Here is a 12,557-nt window from a genome sequence, read left to right on the forward strand (position 1 = left end):
AAGAACACAAAATTGCCTGCCAGAAACTACCGTGAAAAAAAATGCGAAGCCGGAAAAGATATCACCAACTACAACCCATAGTGTAATTAGTTCATCCATCCCACCAATCATTAACGATGTCTTCTGCTGCTATTGCTAAGCAAGCTGGTATTTCCTTAAACAAGTCTATGGCCATTGCGGCCAGAGCTGTCAGAGCTGCTTTGAAGCCCGAATTCAAGATTGCTGCTGAAAAGAGAGGTGTGTCTGAAGCCAAGGTTGTTTCCTTTGAGAATGGTGCTGCTGGAGAAGTTAAGCCTTTACAAGGATAAATGAATTAAGAAGTATTTATTTAGTATTTACCGTCAATAAATGTATTCAGAATACTCAATGGTACATTATGATTATGTGAATATACTTTCCTATTTACAGAGGAATATTTAATGTTTATAAATCAAGATAGTATCTTTGATTTAGTTATACTATTCTCCTCATGATTTGATTCTAGATCTTTATTAATTTGTTCAATAAGTTGTTTTCTCAATTCATAAGGTAATTCATCAATAATCGATCTAACAGCTTGTAGCTTTTCTGTTTTCTGATGATTTTCAACTTGTTGAGCAATTCGATCTTCTCGTTCAATCTCTTCAACTTCATCTTCACTTATCTTCTCTTCTTGTTGCATGTACAACGATTCATCTAATAACTTGGATAATTCAGAATCAGGATTCAGAAATAATTGAACAAATTTACCTTGTTCAATCACCTTCCCATTCTTTCCTAATACAATAATGTTCTCTGATTTGGAAATAGTTGATAATCTATGAGCAATTGATACGATGGTTAATTTCCCTTGAAGAGTTAAATCCTTTAATGTCTCATTTATAAGACTTTCCAGCTTAGAATCAAGTGCCGAAGTAGCCTCATCCAATATAAGAATCTTGGGTCTCTTAATCAATGCTCTGGCAATGGCGATTCTTTGCTTTTGTCCTCCAGATAACAGTGCACCTCTTGATCCAATAATTGTATCATATCCTTCAGGGAAAACACAAATAAAATCATGACAATTGGCTTGCTTGCTAACAGAAATAACATCATCCATGGTTAATTTGTTAATCTCTTCAGGACTTAACCCATAAACAATATTCTCCAAAATACTCCCACTTAATAAAACTGGTTCTTGTTGAACAACTCCAATGATTTCTCTTCTTAAATCTCTCACTTGAAGCTTAGAAATATCCGTACCTCCAATTAAAATTTCACCCTTTTGAATGTTATATGATCTTAAAAGTAATGTTGCAATGGTCGACTTCCCTGCTCCGGAGGGGGCTACAAGACATGTTGAAGATCCACTTGGTACATGGAAAGAAACACCCTGGAAGACCCATTCCTTTGGTCTGGTAGGATAAGAAAACCAAACATCCTTAAATTCAATATCACCATTGATTTTATTGGGCATCCTCTCACTACCAGTAACTGGATTAACATCACTCTTATAATCAATTAATTCAAAGAGTCTAGTACCAGCCCCAGCTCCCTTCATAAGTTCCATGTACGTAGTAGTAAGACTATAAAGAGCCAGGTTAAACAACTCGGAATACATCGTGAAAGCAATAACATCACCAGTACTCATTTTACCATTTATAATAAGGTAAACTCCCAAAGTAATACATGCCAAATAACCAGAATGGTATAACAGATAAATAGAAACCAGATAATTTGATTGAGCTAAGGCTTCCTTTCTGGCAACTTGAACGACTTTCCGGATTTTATCTGAATATTTGGTCAATTCCTTTTGTTCAGCAGTGTAAGCTTGAACTAATTTGGTGGCATTTAAAGTTTCTTCACTTACTTTTGTAAGTCCAGCAGCTGCATTTTGTAATCTTGATGATAAAGCTCGAATCTTTTCACCATACCATACTGAACCAAAAGTAATTGGAGGAGAAATCATTAACATAACTCCAAACAATAAAGGATTAATATAAAACATCATATAAGCACTGATGATACCGAAAAGTAAATTCTTTAGGCCATCAGGTAAATTCCCAGTAATAGATCTTGAAACCACATAAGCATCGCTTGATAATCTTGAGATTAAATCACCAACTTTATTCTTTTCTTGATCATAAAATGTAGCATCATGTCTTAATAATGTCTTCATGACTCTTAATCTTAATCGAGCAACTAATCTTTCACCCAATACTTTCAATGTCCATATTCTTGCCCAGAAGCAAACAGCACTAACACACATGAATGGCACCATAACACCAAAAACAGTAGAATATTTATATCCCCAAATCAGAAGATTGCCATCCTCATCTAAGGTTCCATTATTGAAGGCATCAATAGATGCACCAACAAGTTTAACTGCTGTAGTTGGATACAATACCGCAAATAAAATAAACCCTAAAGCATACAAAAATAGCTTAATATCCGGTTTACCGAGTCTTATAATTCTCCCAATTGTTCTTATATTGTCTTTGAATGATTTCTTTTGACTTTGTTGTTCTTCTGTCTTCTGTTCCACTTCTTCTATTCGTTTTCGTTTTATTGCTTCAATTCTTTCTCGAACAGGTTGGAAAAGCACCTTGTCCGCAATCGCTTGTTCGTCGATCAGTTGTTCCAGCTTAGTAGTCTCATTTAAAAGCCTCGTGCTCGTATGGAATTGGGTTCGACATTGGATCAATTGATTATCCAGTGTCTGGCATCTGGTCATCATGCTCCTTCCATGCTGATGTCCCAACAGATTCAAATATCTAATTGATAAAAGACTCTGGCATCTAGCAGCACTTGTCAAGTGAGCTATCCCAAGAGATCGTATCAACATCCTTAAGGCAGTATCTGTATAGGGTAGTTGTGGTGTAGGATGCTGCTAACAGGTTTCTGTCCACTGATAAAAGTCGGAATACGGACTTTTCGGAACCGGGGATGGTCACGTGTTGGATAGATATTTAGTACATCATACTAGTATCTCATACCTTGCTTTATTATTCTAATACACTGTTCTACATAATACTGCATTATATCATACTATTAATGTTTAGTAAATTTATCCTGTTCTTACTTATTTATAATACTTCAAATAACTGTGTTCCTCTTAATGACTCTGTTCCTCTTTAAGCTTCTGTTGTCTATCCAATTCCTTAGCCTTCTTATATTGTTCATCTCGTTTCCACTCCACACGATGCAAAAAGTCTTGTTTATCCAAATACCCTGCTTTATTAGCCACTCGTAATTCATCTTGGATTTGCTTTTTGTCAACAAAACTTGCCCAATCTAACCGTGACTTTTCAAGTGTTGAAAGCTTCAGTTTCTTATTCAGATAAGTATCCAAAAACTTATCAATTAATGATGGCCTTTTCAACTTTATTCTTAATGCCACAGGCTCTGATTCTCCTGGTATAGTTCTAATAACCGGTATGAATGACCGTCTGCCTTTCATAGATTCACTACTTGACTTGTTTATTAAGTCAGTAGAATTTTGATAAACTCTTGCCTCAGCAGAATCAGCATCCACCAATTTAGATTCTGTGATAATCTTTCCTGCAAATGTATAAGTGGTTTCAATTCTAATTTTGTCTTTCTCTAAAGTTTGTGATTGTTGTTGTAGCTCTTGCAGCGGTTCCTTTATTGAAGTTAAACTAGACAGTGTGCCCCTTATGCCTTTTGATTTTTCTGTATCTACATTTGTTACCATGCGTTTCCATTCATCACTAATGGTTTTGTCATTCAATGTTGCAAAGATAGAGTCAAGATCTAGTTTGGAGTTATTGGCCACTAATGATCCTGACCCATCACCTGACCCCCCAGCATCAAGTTGTCTCTGAAACCTTGTTCGGACTTGCGAAACACTTGCTGATTCAATTTTAGAATACTCACTTTTATCTTCATCTGATTCCCCTTCACTATCGCTTTCTTGAACCGCATTGGGATCGTAATCGGAGTCTTCCTCGTCTTCTTCTGCTTCTTGTTCCACCTTTTCTCCCTTTTCTTCATTATTCTCTCGTTCAATCACGATCTCTTCATTCTGTTCTTCAGTATTCTTCATCTTGTTGACTTCACCATTTGCTGGCTCTACAATTGTGGAACCATCTTCTTCTGTGATATCCTTTTTGTGTGCACTCTTTTTAGTGGCTGCAGACTTAACAGCGGATTTTGTCTTTCGTGCCGCCATCTTATGTCCCTAATGGCATCAAATAAACCCTTTATCGGTTGCCATATGGTTGCCCTTGTATATATTTGATGCCGTAAAAGCAAAGGCTCAAATTTAGTTATAAAATATTTGATCTTCGTGCACGACCAACCCCAGGATTTCCACCCATTTCGTTTTATTATAAATACTAATGGCTATGCCCACAATCGTGTATGCTCCTCCATTTCCTTATCAATTGTATAGAGTCACAGTGTAAGTTTTCCTCCGCTTAAATTGTGACACGTCAATTTCAAATAGATTCTATAGAAAGATTGCTATTCGAATAAACTATCCAATCTTTAATCAGCTTGCCTCTACACACTCAATGTCGTTCTATGCTGATTCTGAAGCACCTATTGTGCAATTGAGTGCTAAACCTCACTTCGATGCTCTGACTGCAAAGGCATACGCTCATTACATGTCAAAAGCTTCTCATTGGGGTTCTCGTGCTGTTTTGAGGTCTGTTTCTCCTGAGAGCAATTCAATTTATGATGTTATTCTTGGAATTCATTCCAAATTGGGGTCTCCTGACACACAAGAAACTTATACTGAAAAGTTGAAGGATGTTTTCACTCCTGAAAAAACATTGTGGTATTTGGAATATGCTTCTCAATTTTTATCTAATTTGGGTAACTACAAGCTGTTTGGTGATAAGAAGTTTATACCTAAGTTGCCTCACTCTGAATTTGACAAGTTGGCTCTCTTTGTATTTTCGGAAGATTCTGAACTTCTTGCTAAGTACAAGAGTATCAGTAATGCTATCTATTCAACTGATAAACCTTTACTCGGCTGGCCAGAAAAGAATCAAGTGTCAGCTTATTATCCTGAAAGCGCATCTATTTTAGAAGATGAAGTTGTTGATGTCAATAGTGCTTTAATGTCCAAGGGTATAATGCCAGAAAATACCAGAGTTGAAAAGGTTTCTCCCACGGACTTTATTGTGCATGTTGCCTCAGCGGAAGCTACAAACAAAACTGGTTATTACCCTGATACTATTACTACCTCTAAGGGTGCCAAGATTGAATTCAAATTTGGTGATCATGCTCCAGAATTCATTCAAATAGTTGAAAACCTTAAGAAAGCCCGTGATTCTGCTTCCAATGATACCCAAAGAAAAATGTTGGATAATTATATTGAATCATTTGCTACCGGATCAATGAATGCGCACAAGGAATCTCAAAAACAATGGGTTAAGGATTTAAAACCAGCAGTTGAAACCAATATTGGATTCATTGAAACTTACAGAGATCCCAGTGGTGTTCGTGGTGAATGGGAAGGACTCGTTGCTATGGTTAATCATGAAAGAACTGCAAAATTCTCATCATTGGTTGAAAATGCTACCACTTTGATTAAATATTTACCATGGGATAAGCTTTATGAAAAGGATACTTTCACTCCACCAGATTTCACTTCTTTAGAAGTATTGACCTTTGCTGGTTCAGGTATTCCAGCTGGTATTAACATTCCAAACTATGATGATGTTAGACTCAATGTTGGATTTAAAAATGTATCTCTTGGCAATGTTTTATCAGCGAACCCCAAAAAGCCCAAGAAGCAAGAAGTGATAACATTTTTGGAAGAAGGATTGCAAGAATTGTTCCGTAAATGGAGGGATGATGCTTTTGAAGTACAAGTTGGTTTACATGAATTGTTAGGTCATGGAACTGGTAAGTTATTACAAGAAACTAGTCCTGGTGTATTTAACTTTGACAAGGAAGGACACCCTGAAATTGTCAATTACTACAAACCAAGTCAAACTTGGGGCTCGCTTTTTGGATTAACTTCTGGTTCTTTTGAAGAATGTAGAGCCGAATTGGTTGCTCTTTATCTTATTTTGAAGAAACCATTAGAAGTATTGCCAATTTTTGGCATAAATGATGCCCAAGAGCAAGATGACGTGATGTACATTGCTACAGTATTAATGTGTAGAGCTGGCTTGTTGGCATTAGAATTTTGGGATCCAGAATCAAAGAAATGGGGTCAACCTCACATGCAAGCACGTTTTGGTATTTTCAAGACACTTTTCAAAGCTGGCGTTGCTTCATTGAAATACACGGATAATGAGACTTTCTCTGATTTGTTAATGGTTGTTGATAAGCTGAAGTTGACCACAGCTGGTGTTGAGGCTTTGGGTGACTTTTTGTTAAATTTACATGTTTTCAAAGCCACAGGGAATGTCATTGAAGGGGTTGCATATTACACCGATATTACAGAAGTTACACCTGAATTTTCCCGTTTCCGTGACGTTGTACTTGCTAAGAAATTACCTAGAAGACAATTGATCCAAGGGAATACTTTCTTGGGTGAAAATGGAGAATTTTTTGTCAAGGAATATGAAGAAACTGAAGTCGGCATGATTCAATCTTTTGCAGACCGGGAGATATAAAAATATATCCTGTTAGTAAAACACGATTCTTATATTAAGTTAAGTCCAATGATTAGGTAAGCATAGGTAACAATTGTATACAGTACACGAATACTTTTGTTTTGGCTGCTAAAAAGTATTAAAGGGGAACCATTGAACGATATCTAGAATGATTCTCTCTTTCTTCTTTTTTTGAATCATAACCACAAGATTGAAGTAGTTACATATTCATTTCATTTTATCATAACAATGTCTATTACTTAACATTAGTAAAAACACCTAGAGTTGACAGCTCAGTTAAAGTCAACGGCGAAATTATTGCTAATCCCAATCCAACTGAAATTCATTTGCTTCATTTCTACACGTCTAATTGTCTATTATTGAATGACTTATCACATTAGTCAACTTAAGTTGTCGTGTCATTTTAATCCCATGATAATCTCGCTTGACCGAATATCTGTTTTTCTTTGTGTCAGTTCCCCAACCGGAAAAATTTTCGAGACCCAGTCGATACAACAGATCAAGGAGACACGATAAATAAATAATATAGGTAGAATACATCAACGCCAAGCTTTATAGTATTGACACGAGAGACACTATACGTGAGTGATTGGAGTTAGCTGTATAGCGTATTGGCACGGAATTGTCCGTTGGAATTGATTACAAACGAAAAAATTGAGTAGGCAGAAGTATAGAAGAAGAAGCAGAAGGCAATAAGTCAAAATGTCTACTAATATCTTAAAACGTAAGAACGAAGACCCTGAGTCATCTAATGACGACCAATTGAATAAAAGGGTAGCTCTTGATAGTGAGCAATTAGATTTAAAGGATATCGAACAAGAAGAAGCCCAAACCGCACCTATTATAAATAAGATATCTGAACCTACAGAGAGTGTAGAGTTTTCAGAACAACTCCCTCCTGAAGTATCATCAACATCACCATCACAAGATTCAGAAATAGTGGATGCTATAGACACAGATGCAAGTGGTAATGGAGGAATTCAAGAGGAAGCAAGTTCAACAACTCCAATGGGAGGAGAAATGCTTGAAGAAGGACAAACGGTGGAGGGTTCTCAAACGTCTGCACTGGCCAAACCGGTACTGAATCATAGAGAAAAAGAGAATGATCCAACATATGTATCATTCCGGATGTTTTGTCCTGTGAAGGAAGCTAGTACGATTGTGGGGAAACGTGGAGAGAAGATTCATCATATTCGAGAAAAGGCCAATGTTCGAATTTATGTTAGTGATAATCATAAAAACAATCCTGAAAGAATCATTCTGGTTAAAGGACCAGCAGAAAATGTTGCTAGAGCCTTTGGATTAATAACCAGAACCATTTTGGATGAACCAGAAGATGAACCAGCCTCAGTTTTAAGTAGACCATATATGTTGAAGATTTTAGTACCTCATCCAATGGTTGGCTTTATTATTGGGAAACTGGGAAGTAAGTTTAGAGAAATAGAGGAAAGCTCTGCAGCCAAATTAAAGGCCACAGAACAACCATTACCATATTCTACTGATAGAATACTCTCTATCACAGGTGTTGGAGATGCCATTCATATTGCCATATATTATATTTCACAAGTTATGTTGGAACATAAGGATTGTCTTAAAAAGAATAAAATTGTTTTCTATAATCCTGCAAATTATCAACATAATAATAATAATATCATTCCCAACATGATGGGGAATGGACCTCTTTACCCTGCTGCAACTAGAGACACCTATCCTGGAGCTGCTATTAATAAGCATCCTTCTCAACACCTTCCACCACATCAACAACAACAGCAACAGCAGCAACAGCAGCAACCTCCTCCTCAAATGCAACCTCAAAACTATAATTTCCAAATGATGTTTCAACCAGCAATGCATCCTCAATACCCTCACCATCATGCTCCACCTAATATGCATGCACCATCACCACATCAAATGGGACAAGGTAATCCCAATGTACCTCTTCAAACACAAAATCTGTATACTGATGAACATGGAAATAACATGATTGGAGATGTGATTACTCACCCACCCATGCCTACCACCACAGCTGATAAGTACAACCAAGATGTGTTTGTCTCCAATGAGAACATAGGTTCAGTTATTGGGAAAAAAGGAAACAACATAAGACATATTCGAGAATATAGTCGGTGTACATATGTTAAGATTGAACCTGATAATAACCAAACCCTTATGTTGGGAGGCGGTAAGGGGTTGACCTCAGTTAGAAAATTGACATTAACCGGATCGTTACATTCCATCAACACTGCGATTTATTTGATTAATCAAAGGATAATGGCAGACAAAGAGAGAAATCATCAATAAAAAAAATAATGCTGAAGCAACTAATGCTTAATAGTAATTACTGTATAGTATTAATGTATCAATATCCAAAACTAGTTAATAACATTGTAAATGCACTTAATAAACCTTCACCCAATACCAACCCACTACTAAAGATAATCAAGGCGATTTTATCATCAACGTTCCAGAAATGCAGAATAATCCCTCCAACAAACCTGGCCAATGTGAAGTTAGGCGTATTGTACATTCCAACACCCACAGCAACTCCATTGGGTAAAAATACAAGATATTTTGAAAGTTTATTCTCAATTGGAATAGTATTTTTCACTAATGAAATGGCTCCGAAAATGATCCCAAATATAAGGCAATACTCCCATACATGAGGTGGTAAGCCATCACCAGTGACTAATCTTGAGCAGTCAATCCAGACCACGGCTGTTGGGATTCTGAAAAGTGAACCTGGGATTTCATACACTGAATTGTACACCTTATACATTATAGGAGCCAATATTATGGAGTATAAAGTTCCAATAATTTGTGCGATGAATTGAGCTTTTGGTGAGGCCCCTAATAAATGACCGGTTTTCAAATCTTGCATTAAATCACCTGCTTGTTGGGCTCCAGCTTCTGCTATACCCCCCGCCACAATGTTAATGAGGATTTTAAACGGGTGGTTTGCCGGTATAATCACAGCAAATATCAATTGAGATAACTTCCCTATGCCACTAACGGGATTCAAGTCTGTTTCTCCGAGCGCCCTTACACCCAACACAGAAAAGAATAACGCTAGTATAATAGCACATACAAGGGCATAATATGGGATTATGGGTCCAAACACACTTCTGACACATACAACACACAATACTGAAGATAGAATCAAGCCAAGAATCACTGTAATGGGGGGGATAGAGTGTTTCTTATGGTCTATGTAATCATCATCGAATTTCGATTCTCTGCTTTTGGAACGGAATAAATTCCGTGGTCTCAGTTCAGTATATGTTGATTCACCTGAATTAAACAGTATAATACGATTTTCATCTGATGCTATCAAAGTGGTTTCTTCATCAACATTATCATTATAATCAACATTATCATCAGTACTTTCAACTTCTTCTTCTTCATCATCCAAAGAGAATAGTACTGAAAAAATAGACTTTATGGTAATAACCACAAATGCTACTATAGAATCACTAATCATAGCACTCAAACTTATCCACAATATCCACCCTTGGCCCCCATTAATCCAGTTGTCTATGTCACCAGGTGCCCATCCTTCATGTCTAGCCATTGGTGCCAATATCCCCCAACCTAAAATAGCTCCAAACAACATATAAGAAACTGTAGGTAATCCCATTATGATCCCTTGTCCAATGTATGCTGGCAGAGGTTGGAAATTCCACATGTATTCCAGTGATAAATATGAACCAAATAATGGTATACTTCTTAACCCGGAATAAAAATGCGATACTATGGTGTACAAGGCAGACACACTGAAGGTTATAGATAGATTGAAGATATTTGAACGATATCGGGCCTCATGAATATCATTCTTAGGATGTTCTAAACTAACATCACTTAACAGTTCTTCTTCTTCTTCTTGTGGCTGATAATGAAGATACTTCTTAGTTTGTTGTAAGGTCTCACTACCATGCAATACGCTGATAAGGGTAGCAGTTGCATTTCCAGAAGGAAAGGGTAACTTTTCTTTAATGATAACTTGTTTCCGAAGCAAAACTGCAAAGAATACTCCGAAAAATGCCAAACCAGTTGACCATATCATTAATTGTGACGTGGTTAATTTGAATATTTGACCTCCAGCTTCTTCTGGAGTTAAGAACTTTTCAATTGCTGGTATAATACCAACTAAACCATAAGCCAATGGGCCTGTACCCACAGCCACAGCCAAACTTTGGACATATACATTCTCAACATCTGTAAAATGTTTATGAAAGGGCTTAATTGCTTTAAATATGGTGAACCCTAAAAGTGCACTAGGGAGAGACATCATCGATACCCAGCCTGTTTGAAGACCAAATTGGAAATTAGATATGAGAACCACTGATCCAATTAAAAGACCCGTGATTGTTGCACGTAAAGTGATCTGAGGAAGATCGGCCTTCCTTCGGAACGCTATTTCTCTCATGCAAATGGATGAAATGAGTGGAGTGCAATAAATAAGTAAATGGAAATAGTAGTACTATACAATTTAAAGTATTTTTTACCACAACCGTTCTCCATAAGAGATACTTCTCTTATTAATAGCGTCTTTGTTCCAAAAGTTCTTCTATTAGAGGGAGTACTACCACAATACTAATAATTGTCTCTACCAAAGAGTGTGACTATGTCCAGGCCTTTATAGTATTGGGCTGACTAATGTATGATGAAGATCATGTCAAATTTGGAATGGCATCATAGAGTCATAATGCGCGCAATAGTTATCCTAATTAGGCAAACAGATACGACAAATAGATTGACAGAAATCTACTATATATTCATTCATACATACATACATACATTATATATTACGTTCAATCCTCACCAAGTAAGATGTACTTCAAAATATCACTAAGAGTAATGACAGATACCAATTTCCCCTCCTCATCAACAACAAATAATCTATGTAAACGAGATTTCCTTATAGTATCCATAATAGTTGATAGTCTATCATTCATAGTACAAGTGTGAACACCTTCGAAATCTTCTGGTCTTCTTAATAAAGCATCTCCCACACTTAAATCTAAATCAGTATACATTCCACCTTTCACTAAAGCCAAGACATCAACGGCTTCATATACATTGATAAGTTTACCTGCGTCATCCACAATTGGGATGGAAGCAACTTGTTTCTCAGTTAACATGTGAATAACTTCAATGACAGGAGTACTCATAGTACATGTAGATAATTGTTTATCAGAAACAAACCCACTGATATCTCTTATTGGTTTTAGTAACATCTTTGTTTCCTTACAATTCAAAGCCACAAACTTCAAGATTCTATATTGAGTTAAAACAGAAACAACAATTTCTCTTTTGGTCTTTTCATCTTCATCAATAAGAGGGATTCTTCTTGCTCTTGATTCCAACATTTTAATACATGCTTCATATAAGGATTTGAATGGATGAATAGACACAGTTTCAATTTGATCAACACTAATGGCCTTTTCAATATCTCTTAACCCATCTAATGTTAATTGATCGACAAATTCAAACTTTTCTGGAAATTGGAAATAATATTGGATAACATTAATAAAATCACTCAGAGTCAATAACCCTGCAAAACGACTGGTTTTCAGATTCCATAAGGGAGCACTAACTATGTTATTTTGTAAAAGTATATTTAAGGATTTCTTAACAAGAAGTGAAGTATCCAACACTATTAACCGATAGGAAACAGGTAAAACGTCATATGAAGTCTTTGATTGTAAAAATAACCGTATAGCTTTTACACCTATCTTTTGATCATGGGCAATTTGTTCTGGCAGTAATGACAATATAAAGTCGTTAGGATTAGACAATGTTTCAACCATCGCTGTAATTATAAAGTGGAATGTTTATCAAAAAAGTTCTTCGAAGCGTGATTAATGTAATTTGCAAAGAGTAAAGCTACTATGTAATATCTGTAACAGGTTGAAGGTATATATCGTTGTGTGTGATGATAGTACTACGTAATCATAAGGGATACTGTTTTGGTCAACGAAGGAGACAAATTTTGGGTGAAGCAAT

General features: G+C 36.3%; 7 protein-coding genes across 7 annotated transcripts; 3 read left to right on the plus strand and 4 right to left on the minus strand.

Moving 5' to 3' along the window:
* Positions 1-116: 116 nt before the first annotated feature.
* On the plus strand, positions 117-308 carry KQ657_002190 (uncharacterized protein; the record flags this gene model as incomplete). Its single annotated transcript, XM_043192962.1, has 1 exon — positions 117-308. One exon carries the CDS (start codon positions 117-119, stop codon positions 306-308), a length of 192 nt encoding a protein of 63 aa, XP_043051350.1.
* Positions 309-430: 122 nt separating this feature from the next.
* On the minus strand, positions 431-2,803 carry MDL2 (Mdl2p; the record flags this gene model as incomplete). The annotated part of the gene is made up of 1 exon (XM_043192963.1): positions 431-2,803. The coding sequence occupies one exon, from the start codon at positions 2,801-2,803 to the stop codon at positions 431-433; it is 2,373 nt and encodes a 790-aa protein (XP_043051351.1).
* A 270-nt stretch (positions 2,804-3,073) lies between these two features.
* Positions 3,074-4,150, minus strand: SWC5 (uncharacterized protein; the record flags this gene model as incomplete). The annotated part of the gene is made up of 1 exon (XM_043192964.1): positions 3,074-4,150. The coding sequence occupies one exon, from the start codon at positions 4,148-4,150 to the stop codon at positions 3,074-3,076; it is 1,077 nt and encodes a 358-aa protein (XP_043051352.1).
* Positions 4,151-4,493: 343 nt separating this feature from the next.
* On the plus strand, positions 4,494-6,554 carry KQ657_002193 (dipeptidyl-peptidase III; the record flags this gene model as incomplete). Its single annotated transcript, XM_043192965.1, has 1 exon — positions 4,494-6,554. One exon carries the CDS (start codon positions 4,494-4,496, stop codon positions 6,552-6,554), a length of 2,061 nt encoding a protein of 686 aa, XP_043051353.1.
* Positions 6,555-7,256: 702 nt separating this feature from the next.
* PBP2 (Pbp2p) lies at positions 7,257-8,855 on the plus strand (the record flags this gene model as incomplete). The annotated part of the gene is made up of 1 exon (XM_043192966.1): positions 7,257-8,855. The coding sequence occupies one exon, from the start codon at positions 7,257-7,259 to the stop codon at positions 8,853-8,855; it is 1,599 nt and encodes a 532-aa protein (XP_043051354.1).
* Positions 8,856-8,913: 58 nt separating this feature from the next.
* On the minus strand, positions 8,914-10,977 carry OPT8 (Opt8p; the record flags this gene model as incomplete). The annotated part of the gene is made up of 1 exon (XM_043192967.1): positions 8,914-10,977. The coding sequence occupies one exon, from the start codon at positions 10,975-10,977 to the stop codon at positions 8,914-8,916; it is 2,064 nt and encodes a 687-aa protein (XP_043051355.1).
* A 385-nt stretch (positions 10,978-11,362) lies between these two features.
* On the minus strand, positions 11,363-12,361 carry SNF4 (AMP-activated serine/threonine-protein kinase regulatory subunit; the record flags this gene model as incomplete). Its single annotated transcript, XM_043192968.1, has 1 exon — positions 11,363-12,361. One exon carries the CDS (start codon positions 12,359-12,361, stop codon positions 11,363-11,365), a length of 999 nt encoding a protein of 332 aa, XP_043051356.1.
* Between the last annotated feature and the right edge of the window lie 196 nt (positions 12,362-12,557).

This window comes from Scheffersomyces spartinae (genome assembly GCF_019049425.1).
Source record: "Scheffersomyces spartinae strain ARV_011 chromosome Unknown scaffold_2, whole genome shotgun sequence".
NCBI classification, from domain to species: domain Eukaryota; kingdom Fungi; phylum Ascomycota; class Pichiomycetes; order Serinales; family Debaryomycetaceae; genus Lizanozyma; species Lizanozyma spartinae.